This window comes from Sorex araneus, chromosome 6 (assembly GCF_027595985.1).
Source record: "Sorex araneus isolate mSorAra2 chromosome 6, mSorAra2.pri, whole genome shotgun sequence".
Classification (NCBI taxonomy): Eukaryota; Metazoa; Chordata; class Mammalia; order Eulipotyphla; family Soricidae; genus Sorex; species Sorex araneus.
In genome coordinates, this window is record NC_073307.1 from 117,942,486 (window position 1) to 117,965,215 (window position 22,730).

At 35.8% G+C, this 22,730-nt stretch overlaps 1 protein-coding gene across 5 annotated transcripts in view; it reads right to left on the minus strand.

The window, feature by feature from the left end:
* The window catches only part of SOX6 (SRY-box transcription factor 6), a 650,955-nt gene that overhangs the window by 328,649 nt on the left and 299,576 nt on the right, over nucleotides 1-22,730 (minus strand). For all 5 annotated transcript variants that reach the window (XM_055142871.1, XM_004613574.2, XM_055142870.1 and 2 more), the window contains one exon: nucleotides 8,541-8,748. In XM_055142871.1, the coding sequence (XP_054998846.1) occupies nucleotides 8,541-8,748 (208 nt within the window). The remainder of the gene's footprint in view (nucleotides 1-8,540; nucleotides 8,749-22,730) is intronic.

Genomic DNA, 22,730 nt, shown 5'->3' on the forward strand with positions numbered 1-22,730 from the left:
ACACAGGACAATTACTGATCAAAAGATCATCCAGTATAAGAATAGTTTTACTATTACAATGTGTAGTTTGGGCATGACAGGCAACAATAAACAAACAAACTTGCTATTTTTGGTGGGTTTTTTTTTTGGTTCCTGGAAATGAGGAGAAAGGATGAAGGAAATATTTAGTGTGATAGCGTCAAAACATTCTTCAGAATGAGAATGACTCAGGGAAGGTCATTGATGATGTCAATCACACAGGCTTGTCAGTCAGTTAATCATGAGGTCCGGTCTTCAAACTAAGCAGTAGTAGTAAGAGAGAGGTGAATTTGAAAGTTCTTATATATCTCATGAGATATTACATATCTCATATTGGAACTGGAAGATTAAGAGAGTCAAAGGCTGGTAAATACTGGTGAAATTATAGCTCATCAAGCCTTGAAATATGTATTACCAGAAATATATTGAAATCTTTTCAATGACTTTTTAAAAACTAATAATTTTTCTTCTCTCATGGTAATTTTCTATTTGATTGCTTAAGCAAGTAATTAATATTAGTCACCAAACGATAAAATAAAATGCAGAAGTACTCATTGATTCTATCACCAAAACACATTCCACTAGTTGTTTTTTTTTTTAATTAATTGTATAAGGAGACCCTGACCCTGAAGAGCCTCTGATGCGGCACCATTGGGAAGGACAAGTAAAGAGAGGCTGCTAAAATCTCAGGGCTGGGATGAATGGAGACGTTACTGGGCCCACTAAAGCAAATCGATGATCAATGGTATGACAGTGATACAGTGATACATTGAATTGTATAAGGACAATGGTGGAGGGGGAAATTGCTGTTATACAGATGGTCTGAGGGAGGGAAGAGAGGGAGACTGGGGACACTGGTGGATGAAAGTGGACTCTAGTGAAGGATTGGTACTTGAATACTTTACACCTGTAATTCATGGCGATTCAATTCTTTTTTTATTTTTTTAATTTTATTGAATCACCGTGAGACAGTTACAAGTTTTCATGTTTGGGCTACAATCTCATAATGATCAAACACCCATCCCTCCACCAGTGCACATTCCCCACCACCAATATCCCGGGTATACCCCTCCTTTCCCACCCTCCCCCTGCCTCTATGGCAGACAATATTCCCCATACTCTCTCTCTACTTTTGGGCATTATAGCTTGCAACACAGACACTGAGAGGTCATCATGTTTGGTCCATTATCTACTTTTGGCATGCATCTCCAATCCCAACTGTTTCCTCCAGCCATCATTTTCTTATTCCATCTGCCTTCTCCTCTCCGCTCATGAAGCAGTCTTCCAGCTATGGGGTAATCTCCCCAGCCCTTGTATCTACTGTTCTTCGGTGTCAGCCTCATGTGATGTTATTTTATACTCTACAAATGAGTGCAGTCCTTTTATGTCTGTCCCTCTCTTTCTGACTCATTTCACTTAGCATGATATTCTCCATGTTTATCCATTTATAAGCAAATTTCATGACTTCAATGGCGATTCAATTTTTAAAAACTAATTGTATTAATTGTACACATTCAGAAATTTTAGGCTACCTTTGAACCATTACTTTCTTATGGTCTATACTTAAAAGTCAGGTCTTAAGAATTCTATCTCTTAATGGCTTTTCCATATGTATCCCTTTTCCCTTTCTCATTTCTGCTGTCTTAGTTCAAGCCCTCATTATCTCTGGCCTGAAGCAATTTCCTTAATGTCTCTCCATGCACCCATACATCCAATACAGAGCTGCCAGATTAACTTTCCTGAAGGAAATCTTTAATCCATCATTTTATTGTGCTAAAAAAAAATAGAAATACTTCCTCCAAAACCTTCAAAATAAAGTTCAAACTCCTTAGTCAAGAATCAAAGGGCTGTTTGAGCTAAGCACAATGTATCTTTTCCATCTAGTTCCCATATGCATTCGTGGATACCTTAAATTAGAACCTGCACTGGTGATTGTTTAAAGCTCTTTGATTATTCCTTTGGCCTGAAATGTCTCCCCCCTCCATTTCTACCACAAAGCCTTTCATTCCCCAAAACCGATTAAGGCCCATTTCACTACTGAACCTTCCCACCGCTTCACAGCCAGACACAATCTATTCCCCAAACTCTTATAATACTTTGTCTACATAGCTCTCACAAAAATTACACCGTAGACATTGAATCAGTTTATTATATATACATCTTATATCACTAGAATATAATTTTTCACAGTTAGAATCAATTATGGGTGCCTCACATTGTGTAGCAAAGAAGTTTATTACCCAGTGTCTATAGAATTCAACAACATCTATTGAATTCATAGGACCTTTGAACTTTGATGAAAAATATTCTTCATGAAACTTTAAAAATCTTCATTCCCTAATAATATGGACATTTCTCAAAAAATTAGAAATTAAGCTCCCATTTGACCCAGCAATACAACTGCTGGGAATATATCCCAGAGAAGCAAAAAAGTATAGTCGAAATGACATCTGCACTTATATGTTCATCGCAGCACTATTTACAACAGCCAGAATCTGGAAAAAACCCGAGTGCCCTAGAACAGACGACTGGTTGAAGAAACTATGGTACATCTATACAATGGAATACTATGCAGCTGTTAGAAAAAAATGAGGTCATGAACTTTGCATATAAGTGGATCAACATGGAAAGTATCATGCTAAGTGAAATGGGTCAGAAAGAGAGAGACAGACATAGAAAGATTGCACTCATCTGTGGAATATAGAATAACAGAGTAGGAGACTAACACCCAAGAATAGTAGAAATAAGTACCAGGAGGTTGACTCCATGGCTTGGAAGTTGGCCTCACATTCTGGGGAAAGGGCAGCTCAAATAGAGAAGGGAACACCAAGTAAAATGTGGTTGGAGGCCACGCGGGGGAAGGGTGATGCGTGCTGAATGTAGACTAGAGACTGAACACGATGCCACTCAACACCTTTACTGCAAACCACAACACCTAATTAGAGAGAGAACAAAAGGGAATACCCTGCCACAGTAGCAGGGTGGGGTAGGGGGAGATGGGATTGGGGGGGTGGGAGGGATGCTGGGTTTATTTGTGGTGGAGAATGGACACTGGTGAAGGGATGGGTTCTCGAACTTTGTATGAGGGAAACATGAGCATGAAAATGTATAAATCTGTAACTGTACCCTCACAGTGACTCATTAATTAAAAAATAAATAATTTTTTAAAAATCTGCATTCCCTTAAGTTATGGGAACAAATCATAAATTGGTAATTATGTCTATATCATTATAACTGATATATACATAATCATGATGTATTTTATATAATATTTGTTGAATTTCCTCAAAATATACTTTGTACATATCACTATTTCAAAATTACAATATTAGGTCCTCCATTTATCCTGTTAATTAATGTAAATAAGTCCTTTTTACCATAACAGAAAATTTTAAAGTTATTTAATATTTTGATAATTTATTTTCTTGAATATTCCATTAATTTTACTTTACAAATTTATTCTTTGTATCTATTTTTTCCACTTTTCTCCTGGAAGAAGTTTTCTCTGCTTGATGGTCAGGAGTCATCATTCAGAGTGGTACGTGGCAGAACTTGTGATGCCAACTATTTAAGCAGGGACTTTTTATGCTCCATGAAAACCCATTATTAATAATATTGTAATCCCCCCAAAAAATAATTAAGTTAAAAAAAACCCTAAGAGTTGGAGCAATAGTTTGGTGAGTAAGGCACTAGCTTTGCATACAGACAACTCAGATTCAATCCCCAGCATCTTTTATGGTCCCCCTGGGCACCATCAGGAGTAATTTCTGAGTGCAGAGCTAGGAGTAAGACCAGAGAACTTCCAGATGTGATCCCAAATTCCAAAAATTAAAATGAAATAAAAACTCTATGCTCAATCCAGCCCTTTGAACTATCTTCCCATTTCACGCCCTTAAAATAAGAAAGGATCTCTGAAGATCCACACCAAAGAGTTGGCCCAAAAGAAAAATGGGGGGAGAGGGAGGAAGGCTAAAAACCCTCACTTCATATGCAACTAGCAAAATAAGAAAAATCGCCATGTAGAAATATTATCACAATACTATTCATTGCTCCATGAACTACAGAAAACTGTATAAGCATATTATTGTAAAAAATAACAGTGACCTGGAATTGAAAAAAGACAAATCCTCTGTTCTACAATAGTTTTATTAAAATGGCAATCAATGTTGCTACATATCTCCAAGCACAATGAAGTATCTTCCAAGAGATTCAACCCATATATGAATTATAGTTAACCCTTTTATAGACACTAATCAGGTTCCTTGTGACATCTTATCATTAATCTATATTCAACCCCAAAACTAGATAGAATAAACGAAATCTGTCCTCCATATGATTTGATCTTTAAAGATAACCAACCACATCATCCTTGATCTACTTTTCTTTGGGTTAATGTGACTAGTTCCTTCAACCATTCCTCTTATTAAATAAATGTGTGTCTTATGTCAACTATTGTCCTCTGGGAATATTCAAAGCTTTTAAATCCCTCTTTTAAAAATGTAACTAAATTCAACATAATACACTATAGTACATCACATTCCATTGAACTACATAGCTCAATGAAATAACCATATATTTAATGATAAAGATAATTCTAGCAATGTCACATGAATAAACACTGGTGCAATCTTGACATATTCACCACACCAACCTCACTGGACAGTGTCATATAAAACTCACAATATTTTTTTAAACTCATGTATCTAACACTTGAAATTACTTAAATAATTACCTTAAAACCTGGAGGTTTAAAAGCATAACAATAAGATCTGCTAAATTTTTTTTGGTGGGCTACTTATAAGTTCATATATTCACAAATTTTTTAACTTTTTTGATATATTAAACTCAGTTTCTCCCAGATATGTGGCATCTGTATATTTGATAAACATGCTTTTGTTTTTACTTCAATGCATGTACTTAATATATTACATTAAAATGCACTTAGTATGACTGAATTTTTGACCCTAAAAAAGTTACTGTAGAAAATAAAGTTCTGTATAATACATATAAAAATATTATTTAATTGTAATAAGGTATAATGTTAAAGAATTATTTTAGGCTGTAGAGACAGAACAACGGACAGGGCGCTTGCCTTGCACATGACAGACCCAGGTTGTATCCCGACATCCCATACAACCCCCTAGGCCTGTTGGGAATGATCTCTTGGTACAAAATCTGGAGTAAGCTCTAAACACTGCCAGATGTGACCAAAAAAGCAAAACAAAACAAAAAAATTCTTTTAAAAATGTCGCATCATGCAAGTTTCTCTCTTGTATCAAATCAACTACAGCGCAGTGATGATGGAAAATTGAAAACTACTGGTTAAGAATAGCGAACTGAATCAGGAAAGGGACAGACATGAGACTAATACCAAGGACAGTAGAAACAAGGGTCAGGAGGATTGGTCCACACTTGGAAGCCTGCTGGGCGAGAAGGCAGTTGTGATAAAGAAGGGACCACTACGACAAAGATCGGAAATGATCATTCTGGATAAGAATTTCATGCTGAAAAAAGGTAAAAGAACAAACATGATAACCTCTCAGTATCTGTGTTGCAAACCTTAATGCTCCAAAGGAGGGAGAGAGAGAAAGAGAGAGAGAGAGAGAGAGAGAGAGAGAGAGACAGACAGACAGACAGACAGACAGACAGAGACAGAGACAGAGAGAGACAGAGACAAAGGCAGAGAGAGACAGAGAAAAGAAAAGTGCCTGCCATAAGAGACAGATGGGGGTAGGGTGGTGGAAGGGAAACTTGGGGCACTGGTGGTGAGAAATGTAGACTGGTGGAGGGTTGGGCGTTGGAATACTGTCTTACTGAAACCCGACCATGAACAGCTTTGTAATTCTGCATCTCAGGGTGATTCAATTAAAAAAATAATAAAATAAAATTAAAAGAATAGTTAAGAATGGAAAGGAATATTATTTTGAATTCTCTAGTAATCTAAACCAATAACAAAAACCCACAAGTCAATTTATTTTCCTTCACACCAAAGAGCTTTATTTTATGAATGGGCTTCAAAGGATGTTGAAACCCACTCACTCATAGAACAAAAATTCATTTTGGTGAATTACCATTAAAAATATCTAATGGTCACTTTTTAGCGATTACTGATCTCACACCTTGAATTATTCTAGAAATCAGAATAAAGAGTGAAGAAAATACAATCTCTGAGAGAATAATGTGAAGATCAAGTATAACATCCAGATTCAAGATAGTGGGGCTGGAGCCATAGTACAGCACAGCGGTTAGGGAATTTGCCGTGCACATGGCCGACCCAGATTCAATTCCCAGCATCCCATATGGTCCCCTGAGCACCACCAGGAGTAATTACTGAGTGCAAAGTAATCCCTGTGCACTGCTGGGTGTGACAAAAAAAGCCAAAAAAAAGAAAAAAAGATTATCCAGATACCTTCACCAGCTTACCCAGATATATTTTGTTTCTATGTTAAATACATTCAGATAGTCATAGTTTTATAATTTCAAAATATATAAGTGGATGAAAAGAATAAATTTAAATATTCATTTGGCACTGAGGTAGTATGAGGAGAAAGCATTTGCCTTACATATTGCTTATTCTGATTCAATCACTGGCACTCATATGGTCCTCTCCTCACAACCCCAGAGCCAGGAATAAACTCTGAGTAGGTACGGGCCAAATCGCAAAGAAATTATTCCCAACTAATCAAGAAATAACAACCTGCAGCCTAGTATCAATGAAGAAATCAAGACACACACACACACATACAGACACACACACACAAATAAATACACATGTGCGAGTGCTCAAGTGGGCCAAGAAATATGCCAATATCAAGAAGACAAAAGAACTCCAAGTTTTGTAACTGCAATGAAATAACAATAAACCAAACCATTCTAATGATCTCAATGGTCTCTAGAAACAGTCTTATATCATGACCTGGTAATATAGTTGACATTTATAATATGATAATCATTATAGGAGCTCTAATTTATATAGCTCACAGTTCATAAGAGATTTTTACATTCATTACTATACTTCTTAAAATGTTTGAGTTGTCTAATCAGGTATTAGTATCATACCAAATTTTAAATGTTTTGGCTTGGGAAGAATGAAGGACTTACCCAAGGTTACAAAATTATTAGATAGGTACCAGAGTTCACACTCTATTGCATCATGAATCTGAGACACTTTTTAAAATTATATTTTGTGCCATATAATCTGGCTAGTAAGACAGAAAGACATAATATATTTTATTAATATCCACAAAAATTGCTGATGTGGTAGACACATCTAGAAAAATAAATTTGACACTTTCAAAAAGTGATATGAAGCATTTGAACTTTGAATCTGTAAAGAAATCAAATTCAATTGCATGAAAATTTCTTTATGTCAAATACCCATATCCATACAGTGGCATGGGGGTCTAAAGTTAAAGGTGTTTTGTTTTGTTTTGTTTTGTTTTGTTTTGTTTTGTTTTGTTTTAGGTTGCTTGGGGGCCACACCCAGTGAGACTCAACAACCAGAATTATTCCTGTTGGTGTTCACAGAACCAAACCCAGGTCAACCACATGCAAGAAACACCCTACCCACTGTACTATCACTCAGGTCATAAGTTTTTTAATGTTAGCAATAAATCCAGAATCATTAATTAACTTTCATTTTAGTGTCCCAAATGCATGTTTATAATTTTAAAAATGTTGAAAAACACAGTTAAAGGAAGGGGGAGGGTGGAAATACAAGCAGGTGGTCTTTCAGACAGTGGAATGGTGCTGGAACTTCGGATGTGAATGTGGTGACTCTTCTATGGGTATAGAAGTAAAAGCCACCTAAAATCTATAATGGGGTAAACTAACAAACTGATTTGTAAATCATAGAGGAAATAAAGAAAATATGTGGCATAGTAATCACTTAAATTTCTTAAGATTTTAAACTATTTTTTGAGAGTGTTCAGTCATCTTTTTTTCTGAATGAACATGCACTTGAGTGGATTCTGTGGAGAGAGTAGAGGGAGTGGGTGTGGGACATTGTCTGAGGGAGTCATGTGTCAGAGTACCCCCATCCCCAGAACAATGAGTTTTAGTGATCTTGAAAACTCTCATCTCAACTTTAAATTGTTTTAAAGTAAAATCATATTTATGAATATAAGAAACAATTAATTTGTGGGTGATAATTTATAAACAGGTAACATTTCATAATAGAATACTATCCACCAAAGGAAATAAGAAGGAAAACTAAAAAAAATAAAGTGAAAATTCCCAAACTAGCTTTTTCTAGAGCAAGACTTACAGTCCACTTTCTTTAAAATCTTAATATGTCGTCGAAAGAATCACATCAAATGAAATAACATTTTAAGAAAAAACATGGAGCTATGGAGCTATCTGCTTAACACTCCTAATGGATCACAACCTGCCATCACCATAGTAACCTCTGAATAACTTTTTCCTAGCTAGTGCCAATTATGCATTTTCTCTGGTCCGTGAATCCCACTTAAAAAAAAAGTAATCTTAAAAGAATAAAGCCCAACATTCACGTCCACACATACCCTCTTGTTCTGTGCGAGTCATTTCCTCAAGCTTCTTCTGTTTCAGTGTGTCCACCACATCGGCAAGGCTCCCTTTGCGGCGTTCTGGGGTTCCAAAAGTAACACTGGTCATTATCTCACGATCCCGACTCCCTTCGTCAGGCTTATGTGGTGAGGTAGAGGTATTTCGGAAGGAATATAGGGAACATAACTTATTATTCTCTGACTCCTAGAAAAAAAAATAAAATTAAACCATTAGTGCATTTGTTTCTTAGCACAGCATTAGAGAAATATTGCAGTCACAATAATAGTATAAGATACTTAAACAAAACATTTAACTTCAAAACATTTTAACTAAATACTTCAGCTTATTTGTGTGTACCAATCATTTGAAATAGTCTTGCAAATTAGTAAAGATTTTTAAAATTTAATATTTTTATTACCGATGTTCTTCCTATCTAAAATTATAATGTACATCAAATAAGAAATATCTATACAGTTAAAATCACTGTCACTGTCACTGTCATTCCACTGCTCATTGATTTGTTCGAGCAGGCACCAGTAACGTCTCTCACTGTGAGACTTAATTGTTACTGTTTTTGGCATATCCAATACATCACAGGTATCTTGCCAAGCTCTGCCGTGTGGGCGCCATACTCTTGGTAGCTTGCTGGGCTCTCCGAGAGAGGTGGAGGAATTGAACACGGATTGCCTGCGTGAAAGGCAAACGCCCTATTGCTGTGCTATCGCTCCAGCCCATACAGTTAAAATCAGTAAATATCTTCAATATTCAAAGTTTATTGTTCACCAGAAAATATATTATTATCTAGGTATGTGCCAGAAACTTGGCCAACCTTAATTTCTTCACTGGAATTTGGGGAGAATCTTTATTTTCTAGCTATATGCACACTTATCTAAAGTTACAGAAATGTTATTTTATGCTCTGCCCTTACCACTGATATCTCAGTTAGAGACACATTAATTTTCACATGACATTAAAATTTGGGGCAGGGACTGGCTTGTTTTTACAAAACAACAAGTTTATTATGAAACATTTGCACAAGTATTACTTCACAGTACAGAGAAGTTGACTAATTAGTAAGACATTTCTGTGAGAAGCAAATCCTAGATTGGAAATAATGAACAACTAAACATTTTTATCTTTTACTAAGTGAGAACTTAGAATTGGAAACAATATTATTTGGAAATGGTTCTGAGTAATCATGCATTCACCTTTTCTATAAAAGGATATTTTCTTTTCAATTCCTCCCCCCAAAATGTATGACATATATAAAACATATAGGCCTCTGATTCTCATCAAAAATGTATAAATCTTAATACCTCCTATACCTATTTCACAAAGAAGCCCAGATTACTTCAAGAACTAGAGGAAGAAACATGAGACAAAAGATATAGTTAATATTAAATTAGTGGAGAAAGGGATAAAAAGAAAATAGAGGGACCAGAGAGATAGTACAGCAGGTAAGGTGCTTGCCGTACATGTGGCTGACCCAGGTTCGATTCCCTGTAACCCATTTGGTGCCCTTATCACTGCCAGGATAACCCCTGAGCATTACTGGGTGTGCCCCTCCCCCAATAAAAACAGAATCCAGGGAAGTGAATTTTCATATATATTAAGTATAATAATAATTGTATTTTATACATGCTAATTAGGTACTACCTTAAGTATATATACATACGATAAAAATAAAACATTTTCATGGTAGCTGAACACATGCACAAATATTTTAACTTGTTTATAGTAACTGTGGAATAATACAGAGCAGCCTGCTTTTTTGTGCCATTCATGGTTAGTATATGACTTCTTGGAATGGCCAGTTCATTCTCCACTTGGCACAAAACTCAGATATATTTTTACAAAAGGTATTTTATTCATCTATTAGTGTAATTTGATCCATTACCCCAATCACACTCATCCTCAGCACAAAGTAATCTCATGGCCTGTAAATTTTTTTAAGAGGCAAAAATTAAAAAATAAACCTCTGGCTCAACATAAGGAAATTAAAAAGCAACTGAAAACAAACTATGTGGAAGTGCTGCCTATAAGTGATTTTTATTGACCATAATAAAGAAGACTTTCCCATAGCTCCTAAACTGAAATAGAAGATGCTAGGAGTGATGCCTCCTCTGCCTAGATCATCTTGAGAACATTTAGAACCTATACAAAAACATTCTGTCCACCCAGAAGTAATTTTCCATGTAATTCTTCCATGTCATTTATGTGAGGTTAGTTTATTAATTTTTATTCACAAGATTGTTGTTACTACCATCCTGCACACAGCAATAACCAATAACCATAGTTTCTCAATCAAAGACCCAAAATCCTGTTACATAATCTGTGTAAAGTGGATCAATACCATCAAGAAGCAAAGAACAAGAATCCTAAAAGTCATAGTTTTTGTCTCTTCTAGTTTACTGTTTGAATATAGAAATAGAACAGACTTTCAAATTATTTTATAGCAAGATATTTTGCTGTACTGGTTTATTGTCTCTGAGAGTTTTCTAGTAAAGTTTTTAGCAACTGCAAATAGTGATAGTTTAACCTCTTTTCTAATTTTGGATCCCTTTGATTTTTTTCTTGTCTAATTGCTGTAGCAAGGACTTCTAAAACTATATTAAGAAGTAGTGATGAAAGTGGACACCTCTCCTGTATCCAATCTCAGGCAGAAGACTTATAGTTTAGTGGCCAACGACTATAATGTTGGGTGTGAGTTTATTATAAATGACCATTACTATCTTGAGGAACATTCCATTTATTCCAATCTTGTTCCCATGGGCTATGTGCTAAGGGTTTTTATAAATGGATGTTAGATTTTTTCAAAACCTTTCTCAGCATTTATTGATACAATTGATAATTGTATGATTTTTATTTTTATTTTTATATATCTGGTATATTACATTAATTGATTATATGCATATCTATCATCACTGAAGCTCTTAGTAACAATAGCAGGGTATTTAAACAACCCAAATGTCCAAGAACAGACGAATAAATAAAGAAGTTGAGGTATCTACAGACACAATGTAATAGTATGCAGACACAAGGAAAAATAACACCATGCAGCTCAGGCAACTAGGATCGAATTGGACAGTATCATACTGAGCAAAATAAGCCAATAGCAGAAGAACAAATACAGGATTACCACACTCACATGTGATATGTAAAAAAACAAATCAAGAATATGAATAATATCAGTCTATAATAAACACTGGATACGACACTGAACTATGGACCTGAGGTAACAGTGTACATAAAACCTAATAGCCAATCAACAAAAAACAGAGGAGGGAGGGTTAGGAAAGAAGGAATGTCAAACCAGAGGTGACACAAAAATGGGAATAGGAAGGTCATGGGCACAACAGTGGCAGTTGTGTGCAGTAACTTTGGATATCAATACCACAAATTTGAACCCTATTAAAACCCTACTAACTCGACTATAACTTACAAAATTAAAAGTCATCATTTCTCCAAGAAAATTGTTGGAACACCCAATAGGTCATTAAGGTCAACGAGGGAGTGGATGAAACCATAAATGATTTCAGTCATACAGGGCACTCATTTTATACTAGCCTTTGAAACAATTTGATGAGGTAATCTAAATTTTAAAGAGGTAAAATTTACCACTTCTGGCCCTTTCATTTTAATTTTGTAAAACTTAAAAACATTGGTCTTTCAGTCATTTGTTTGTTTGTCCTTTGTTAGGGGGCCACACTCAGTGGGGTAAAAGGAATGAGTAAGGGGGCTTATTGGGCTGAGAATCTTCTCCTAAAATTTTATAACATGGTAATTTATTTTAAAATATAAATGATTTTGAGAAATCTAGTTTTAGTTTATTAAAATAGTATAAAAGAAATTACTTTTAATATTTTGATCTTTCTTGTGAAAGTAATCTTTATATAACACAACTAAACATCACACTAAAGTATATCAGGCAACGAGTGATGCTATTTCTAAAATAATTTATTCAATTTACAATTGAGATTTTCTCTCAATCTACTCAGTAACCTCACCAGTCCTAATAGGAAAACCTTCAAAATACATTTCAAAAGAAACTGTGACACAATATAAAGTCTAAAACAATGTTGATTCATACTACCTAAAGAGCAAGGTAACATAATATTCAACAAAATGCTAATAGTCCTCAGAGTATTAGTTTTTGTTTTCCTTTCGAAGTTCTCTATAAATTACAAATAATATACAATAAATAATTATTTTAATAGAAATTGTATCAACCATCTTTTCAGACCACGATGCACTGAAGATAGAAGCTAACCATCCACAGATACGGAGAACCAAATCAAACACCTGGAAATTAAACAACTCAATGTTGAACAATGAGTGGGTCAGGAAGGAAATCAAGGAAAAAATCAAAGATACTTAGAAACAAATGAGAATGAAGACACGAGCTACCAAAACCTATGGGACACAGCTAAAGACGTGTTAAGGGGAAAATTTATAGCTCTCCAAGCATTCCTCAGGAAGGAAAAAGGGCCCACATAGATAGCTTGACTTCACGGCTTAAGACCTTAGAAAAGGACCAGAAAAAGGAACCCAAACCAGACAGAAGGAAAGAAATAATAAAAATTAGAGCAGAAATTAATGACATGGAAACCAAAAAAACAATCTGAAAGATCAATGAAACAAAGAGCTGGTTCTTCGAGAAAATAAATAGGATTGATAAACCGCTAGCAAGACTCACAAAGAAAGAAAGAGAGAGAACCCTAATAAATCGAATCAGAAATGAAAAGGGAGACATCATCACAGAAACCAGTGAGATTCAAAGACCATTAGAGACTACTTTGAAGGTCTATACGCCACAAAACAAGAGAACCTAAAAGAAATGGATGAATTCCTTGATTCCTACAATTTCCCAAGACTGAACAAAGAAGAGTTGGAATACCTGAATAGACCCATTAATGTTAAGGAAATTGAAACTGTAATCAAAAATCTCCTCAAAAACAAAAGCCCAGGCCCAGATGGTTTCACTGGTGAATTCTTCCAAACATTTAAAAAAGACCTGTTGCCAGTTCTCCTCAAGCTTTTCCAGGAAATTGAAAAAATAGGAACTCTCCCAAACAGTTTCTATGAAGCATACATCTCCCTAATACCAAAAGCAAACAAAGACACCACTAAGAAAGAAAATTATAGACCAATATCCCTGATGAACACCGATGCAAAGATCCTCAACAAAATATTAGCAAATAGGATCCAACAACTCATCAAGAAGATCATATATCATGACCAAGTGGGATTCATACCGGGGATGCAAGGATGGTTTAACATTCAGAAATCAATCAACATAACCCATCATATCAACAAAAGTAAAGATAAAAACCATATGATCATATCAAAAGATGCAGAGAAACCATTTGACAAGATCCAACATCCGTTCATGACGAAAACCCTCACCAAAATGGGTTTTGGAGGAACTTTCCTCAAGAGAGTTGAAGCCATCTACCACAAGCCTACGGTAAGCATTATCCTCAATGGGGAAAAACTAGGGCCTTTTCTCTAAGATCAGGCACAAGACAAGGATAACCACTTTCACCACTTCTCTTCAATATAGTACTGGAAGTACTTGCGATAGCTATTAGACAAGAAAAAGAGGTTAAGGGCATCCAGATAGGAAAGGAAGAAATCAAACTCTCACTATTTGCAGACGATATGACACTATCTGAGAGAAGCCTAAAGCCTCTACTAAGAAACTCTTAGAAACAATAGACTTATACAGTAAAGTTGCAGGCTACAAAATCAATACCCAAAAATCCATGGCCTTCCTATACACAAACAATGAGGCAGAGGAAAGGGACACAAAAAAAGCAATCCCATTCACAATCGTGCCCCAGAAAATCAAGTACCTCGGAATCAACTTAACCAAGGAAGTAAAAGACCTCTACAAAGAAAACTATAAAACGCTACTCCATGAAGTAAAAGAGGACATGAGGAAATGGAAACATATATCCTGCTCGTGGATAGGGAGAATCAATATTGTCAAAATGGCAATACTCCCCACAGCATTATACATATTCAACGCGATCCCTATAAGGATACCCATGACATTCTTCAAAGAAACGGATCAAGCAATCCTAAAATTCATATGGAACAACAAATGCCCATGGATAGCTAAAATAATTCTTGGGAAAAAGACGATGGGAGGCATCACCCTCCCCAACCTCAAACTTTACTACAAAGCAGTAACAATTAAAACAGCATAGTACTGGAACAAAGGCAGAGCCGCAGACCAATGGAACAGGGTGGAGTATCCCTACACAGAACCCCAAATGTATGATCATCTAATCCTTGATAAGGGAGCAAGAGATGTGAAGTGGTGCAAGGAAAGCCTCTTTAACAAATGGTGCTGGCACAACTGGACAACCACATGCAAAAGAATGGCCTTAGACCTCGACCTGACACCATGCACAAAAGTCAGATCAAAATGGATTAAAGACCTCAACATAAGACCACAAACCATAAGGTACATTGAAGACAAGGTCAGCAAAACCCTCCACGATATTGAAGATAAAGATATCTTCAAAGATGACATGCAACTGGCCAACCAAGTGGAAACAGAGATCAACAAATGGGACTACATTAAACTAAAAAGCTTCTGCACCGCAAAAGGTACAGTGACCAGAATACAAAGACAATCTACAGAATGGGAAAGGATATTTACAGAATACCCATCAGATAAGGGGTTGATATCAATGGTATATAAAGCACTGGTTGAACTCTACAAGAGTTCTACAAGAAGAACTCTACAAGAAGAAAACATCCAACCCCATCAGAAAATGCGGTGAAGAAATGAACAGAAACTTTACCAAGGAAGAGATACGAATGGCCAAAAGGCACATGAAAAAGTGCTCTACATCACTAATCATCAGGGATATGCAGATCAAAACAACCATGAGATACCACCTCACACCACAGAGACTAGCACACATCCAAAAGAACAAAAGCAACCACTGTTGGAGAGGATGTGGGGAGAAGGGACCCTTCTACACTGCTGGTGGGAATGCCGACTGGTTCGGCCCTTTTGGAAAACAATATGGACGATTCTCAAGAAATTAGAAATTAAGCTCCCATTTGACCCAGCAATACCACTGCTGGGAATATATCCCAGAGGAGCAAAAAAGTATAGTCGATATGACATCTGGACTTATATGTTCATCGCAGCACTATTTACAACAGCCAGAATCTGGAAAAAACCTGAGTGCCCTAGAACAGACAACTGGCTGAAGGAACTATGGTACATCTATACAATGGAATACTATGCAGCTGTTAGGAAAAATGAGGTCATGAACTTTGCATATAAGTGGATCAGCATGGAAAGTATCATGCTAAGTGAAATGAGTCAGAAAGAGAGAGACAAACATAGAAAGATTGCACTCATCTGTGGAATATAGAATAACAGAGTAGGAGACTAACACCCAAGAATAGTAGAAATAAGTACCAGTAGGTTGACTCCATGGCTTGGAGGCTGGCCTCACATTCTGGGGAGAGGGCAACTCAGAGAAGGGAACACCAAGTAAAATGTGGTCGGAGGCCATGCGGGGGAAGGGTGATGCGTGCCGAATGTAGACTAGAGACCGAACACCATGGCCACTCAACACCTTTATTGCAAACCACAACAGCTGATTAGAGAGAGAGAACAAAAGGGAATACCCTGCCACATTGGCAGGGTGGGGTGGGGGGAGATGGAATTGGGGAGGGTGGGAGGGATGCTGGGTTTACTGGTGGTGGAGAATGGGCACTGGTGAAGGGATGGGTTCTCGAATTTTGTATGAGGGAAACATGAGCATGAAAATGTATAAATCTGTAACTGTACCCTCACGATGATTCACTAATAAAAATAATAATAAAAATAAAAATTTAAAAAATAAATAAATAAATAAATATTTTAATCAAAAAAATAAGTACTCTTTGTAAGGTTGAAATGTAATGTAAAAAAGTTGTTGATATCAGTTATTTACAAGAAAATATGTATCAAATGAAAACAACCATACACTGTAGTATTGTAATTAAGCTAAATTTTGTTATATTATGTGCATATTACCACAAATATACAAATAAGAGGTGAGAAGTTATACCGCAAAATATTTGTGCTGATTTCAAAATAATTATGAGATCTTTGAGATTAATTAATCCCTGACAAAATATTCTTTACATGATAAAATTATTCTTATGAAGTGATAACTTAAAGGAATATAAAAATATTTTAAGAAAATATCATTTGGGGGCTGGAGTGATAGCACAACAGGTAGGGCATTTGCCTTGCACATGGCCAACCTGGGTTCGATTCCCAGCATCCCATATGGTCCCCCGAGCACCACCAGGAGTGATTCCTGAGTGCAGAGTCAGTAGTGACCCCTGTGCATCGCCGAGTATGACCCCCCCTAAAAAAAGCAAAAAAAAAGAAAATAGCATTTGGATTTCTTTTTGCTGTTGTTGGTTTTTGTTTGTGTTTTTCATTTTGAGTTGTTGTTTTTTTTTGTTTTTTTTTTTGCAAAAAGTGGTGGGAGAAGTACACTCTATACTCAGCAATGCTCAGGGCTTAATTCTGGCTCTGTGCTTGGGGATCAATCTTGGCGGTGCTTCAGTGACCATTTATGGCACCAGGAAATTGAAACCAGGTCCACCTTTTGCCAGACAGTCACCTAACAAAGAACTTAGATTTCTTGAAGATGTTTAGAAAGCATTACATTGTAGTGTAGTCTCTCTGTATTGAACCCAGAAAGAAAAAAAAAACTCTCTTGCTTTGAAATTTCTGCAGCTAAAGGCTCTCAAATGATATTTCTCAGTGAATCTAATTATTTAAAAGGTACTACTGAAACAAATAAATCTAAGACATTACTATTTATTATCCATGATTTTCTATTTGTCCTCAAAAGGTACACAAACAAAACAATTTCTTTTTCCCCATACTAGGATTGTCCAAATATCCAAAGGAGGGATTAAATTAAGGTGTTGCAAAAATTGAATACAAAGTTTTGCATGGTAATTTTCAGAAGAATAGAAAAAACACTCAGAAGAACAGAAAAGACACTCAGAATTTTTTGTACATCCTGCCCAGGCCACTCAGATAAAACTGATAAAGCTAAAGCTTTAGGTTTTCTGATTCCAAATTTCATTTTAAAGAACTATGGCAAAACATTCTCATCAGTAAAGATATCATGATTACAATCACACCTAACTTTGAAATCTTCCATATTTCCTTATTTTTTCTATAAAGGAGATTTATCTCACTTTTTTTTTTGTTTTGATTTGGGGCCACACCCAGTGATGCTTAGGGTTTAGCCATGTCTCTCTGCTTAGCGATCACTCCTGGTGGGTTTAGGGCTCAAGGGATAATATAGAATCTGGAGGATCAAACCCGGGTGGACCTCAGGCAAGGCAAACACCCTATCCACTCCACTGTACTACTTTTCTGGCCCTGATTTACCTATTTTTGATACAGAAATTCCACTTTGTTATTTATCCTAATCCAAGAGTTACTAAAAGTAACTTGCACCTTGAATTAGCTATCTACCCTTGCATAAAAAGCGCCCTCAAGCTTACTGCTTAAACCAATCTTTGTTTATTATCTTTAATGAATTCTGACCAATAAAATGTTGGTCAATAATTCAGAAACATTAGGGTTGGATAAGTCCATCTCAAGTTCTCTCCTGAGGTTGCCACTAAGTTCCTGGCTAAAGTTTAAGTCATCTCAAAGTTTTTTTAGCTCACAGTTGTAACCACGTTTAGAGCTCAAGACTATAAATAATTCTTTGGACATTATACCAATTTTAATTTTACCAAGAGCTGGCCCCTCACAAAACTCCACTAACCCAAGCATTTGAAATCAGCTTTTCTAGGAATTCTAACAATTCCCACTTTTAACTTCTTAGCATTATCTTTATTTTGTTCAGGAGCAGCTCCAGTATATGATTGCTTTCATTTAGCTGGGTTTCCTATTGCACCTAGAGGGGGATGTATAAGTCGAACAGAGTACTGGGTTCAAGTTGCAGCATTCAGATAAAATATCAAGAATTTAAAAAGATGGAAACCATAAAGTAGGAATGAAATCCCAGCGACCTAATAGAAATCCACAGTAAAACTGAAGAAATGCAAGTGGAAGTCTTTGCGATTGGAAGAACTGAAAAATGGCCTCTCTAACTGGCTTCATGAATCACCTTTCTTACTTGCTCCCCATGTGATTACAGGAAAAGAAATTATCATTTCTTACCATTCTCTTCCAACATTAGCCAGGCTGAATTAAATGTATTCTATCTTATTGCATTGTATGCTGTCATTTCTGTTTTGTTTCCCATTTTGGTTATACAGCTCTTCCAATTACTGCTTTATTCTAATCTATTCTGTCCTCCCTATAAATAAGATGTATTGTGATTCTCATTCATCAATTTGTCACTGGTTTCTGACAGCCCCCAATCTATAACAAACCAATTTTCTTAGACTGTACCCAGATAACTAAAAAAAGTCTACATCCTTAAAAAGGTTCTTTCTAATACTCTCTAAGATAGTACATGGTTTTCTAGGTGTGTGTAATTTCAATTATGGGTAAGTTCCTGGTAGTCTTTCACCAGAAGAAATTTAGGAGATATAATTTCTGCAGAATTTATTTAACAATTTTTTTAAACCTGGAGGATTGCTATTATTTGCATTTTGTCTTGTGTGTGGTTCTAGGATCAAACACAGCAGGTATTACATATATAAGGCCTGTGCTTTATTACTGAGATCATCCACACCCTAGAAGCTGGTTTTGTTTGTTTTGAATCACTGTGTACTGGCAACTCAAAAAGTCAGTGATCAATCTTCTCTGCCAGGGCATACGGTTACACCTTCCTTGGCATACACTGTATTTATGTATTTTACATTTCAATTAAGTGTTCAAGTCAGAGTTACATAAATTACATATATACATGCATATTTAATATATAATATTAAGCTATATTATACACATAGTATATTTGTACTGCTTTTCTGATTATCCAATTTAAACAACTTCTTTTTTTTGATGAATCAAAAATTACCTGCCAATTTGTACTATATAAGAGGCATTCTACTACAGTGTTTCTGAGTAATTGAAGAACAAAATTTACCTAATCTAATTCCCAGTTAAGGCTTACCAACAAAGGAAATATAACCTTTTTCATATGCTGAAAACTAAATTACTAACATTTATAGGTTACCTCTCAAAGATAAAAGTATTTTTCCTCTAAAGGGGACAATTTATGGTAAAGGTTAGAAATGGAATTTTAATGGTGAACTTATGTAGCATACACACATTTTAACTTCCAATGAGGCATACCTAAAATTTTAAAAGAAAGATACTTATGTAAATGAAACAGTGAGATTAATTTCAATTACCAACAGGTTATTCCTGACAAAAGTACCATTTACTCTAAAAATGAAAAATAATGTATCTCTTTCTTAAAAGTGATGCTTGACAGAATATATTAATTTCACATGGAATTCTCAAAGTTGGAATATCATGCCATTTTACACTTTATATCATGCCACTTTGCAGTTTTATCTGTTCAGTAACAGTAAGTTTATTCATTGTGTAGCAGAAGAATCTTTTATCAATATTTGCTAAATTGTTATTCTTAAATCTTAGAACAAAAAACTATTGTTTTAATTGCCGGGGGTGGTCACCTGTCTGTGCTCAGGGCTTACTCCTAGCTCTGTGTTCGGGAATCATCCCTGGCACTGTTCAGTGAACCGTATGTAGTGTGGGGATCATATCTGGGTCAGCCAAGTGAAAGTAATTCCCTTACTCACTGAAGTATCTTTTCAATCCTATATCTTTAGATTATTTTTCTTGAAAGAAAAATATAAAAAGAGCAAAAATTGTTTGTCTTCAGCAGCATGATATTTAATTAAAAGGGTAGTAAATATATGAACAATTAAATATGAAACAATATTAAGAACTGCAAAGCTCTGAATAAAAGTACACAGAAAAGCCTTGCATCATCTATATTATTGGTCCTATAAATGGAATCAAAATCTCAAGACAAAAGTCCTCCTTAATAGTTAAATTGTTTATGATACAGATGATCTCACTTGTGCTGACCAGAAAAGCATCTGTTTGGTTATAAATTCTATATTTTAAGTGATCAAAACTGCAATTAGGTTTTATTAAGGCTTGATGGGGCATGGCATGACAACTCCATTTCTAGCTTTTTTGATTAATAGCTTATGAAAGCTAAAATGTCTCTCCTTAACCACCTATAGTAATATGAGAACACTTCCCAAAGCAGTTCATTCCATCTTTGGAGGACAGTTAGGCACTCATATTTATAGGAATATAAACCCCACTCCTGAAATCTATAGTTTCATTTCATAAGAACAGAACAGCGATGTTTTCAATACATACAGCATATTGCCCTTTTATTATCTCTTTTGCTAATAAATAGAGCGTTCTTCTTTTAGTTTATAGGAAACCAGGATTCAGCCTTCCTGATTATTCTTTGTATACATTTTAATTTGTTTCTCTCTCTCTCTCTCACTCTCTCGTTCTTTCTCTCTTAAAAGCAATACTCAAACTACCATCTGATACTCAACTAAGAAAGTCAGATTAGGTCAAATTGGTAAATTTAACCTTCAAACCAGGAACATGATAAGGGACAAAAGATTTAGTGATCATAATTCAAATTCACCATTTTAAAAAGGAGGTAGCAGAAGAGAAGTGGAAACATGCCTTTTGTGAGGTCACATTCTCTACACCAAATATATTTCCTTTCAATAGAAGACAGCACAGCGGGTAGGACGTTTGCCTTGCACACAGCCAACCTGGGTTCAATTCCTCTATCATCCCATTGCTCATCGATTTGTTCAAGCGGGCACCAGTAACGTCTCTCACTGAGAGACTTAATTGTTACTGTTTTTGGCATATCCAATACACACGGGTAGCTTGCCAGGCTCTGCTGTGCAGGCTCGATACTCTCGGTAGCTTGCCGGGCTCTCTGAGAGGGGCAGAAGAATCGAACACGGGCCGGCCGCATGAAAGGCGAACGCCCAACCACTGTGCTTTCGCTCTGTAGGCTACAAAAAATTTAAAACTTTAAAGAACAAAAATTCTCAAACAAGAAAATTTAACCCTACAAAATTACCATTTATACATGATGAAAAATCAAGGTTTTGTTTTGGGTTTTTTGTTTTTTTGGGTCACACCCGGCAATGCACAAGGGTTACTCCTGGCTCATGCACTCAGGAATGACTCCTGGCAGTGCTTGGGTGACCATATGGGATGCTGGGAATCGAATTCCCTACCTGCTGTGCTATCACTCCAGCCCCATGAAAAATCAAGTTTTGCAGAATAATAAAAGCTTATGAATTTCATCACCAGAACTGCACTGTAAGACATGTTGAACAGAAAAAAAAAAAGTAATGGTGAACAGGGGCCAGAATAACAAGACTGTAAGTCGGCATTTGCCCTGCATGTAGCTGACTTGGGTTTGATCATCAGAATTCCATAGGGTCCCTGAACACTGTTAGGAGTGATCCCCTGGATGCAGAGCCAGGAGTAAGTCCTGAGCACTGCTGGGTGTGACCCCAAAACCAAAAAAATAAAGAAAAGAAAATGTTGAATAGTTATTAAAAATGAAAACAAAAAAGGTTTCAAAAATCAAAAAATGTTAAATATAATACAGAATCCAAACCAAAAAAATAATGAAATTAGAAAACCGCAAAACATTATGAGAGGAATAAAAGAACAGAATATTGTTAATATAATAAGTGAATGAAAACTTTAAAACAGCACTAGTTTCCAGATACATAACAAATGATGTGATACTTATGATAACTATAAAACAAAAATCTGGAAGAGCTACAGATGAGACTTGATAGTAGAACACATACAAGACATATTTGAGGCCTTGGATTTGATTCCTAGGACCACGTTGCAAACATAAATCTGGATAAATAATGTATACATACATACAGTGATATGTAATTTAGCCTATGTACAAGAATTTATCATATTATATATTTATTATATATATTTATCATATTGTGTGTGTATATATATGTATATATATATACATTGAACTAGTAATTCACAAAATCGGATACTAAAACATTAATCCAAAGTCTTCTGAAGACAAAAGTGCAGGACCAGAAAAAAATGTCCCCACACTCCATGCCATGCTGAGTCCATCTGGGCACCTCAGAAGGGGCATGTGAGCCCACCA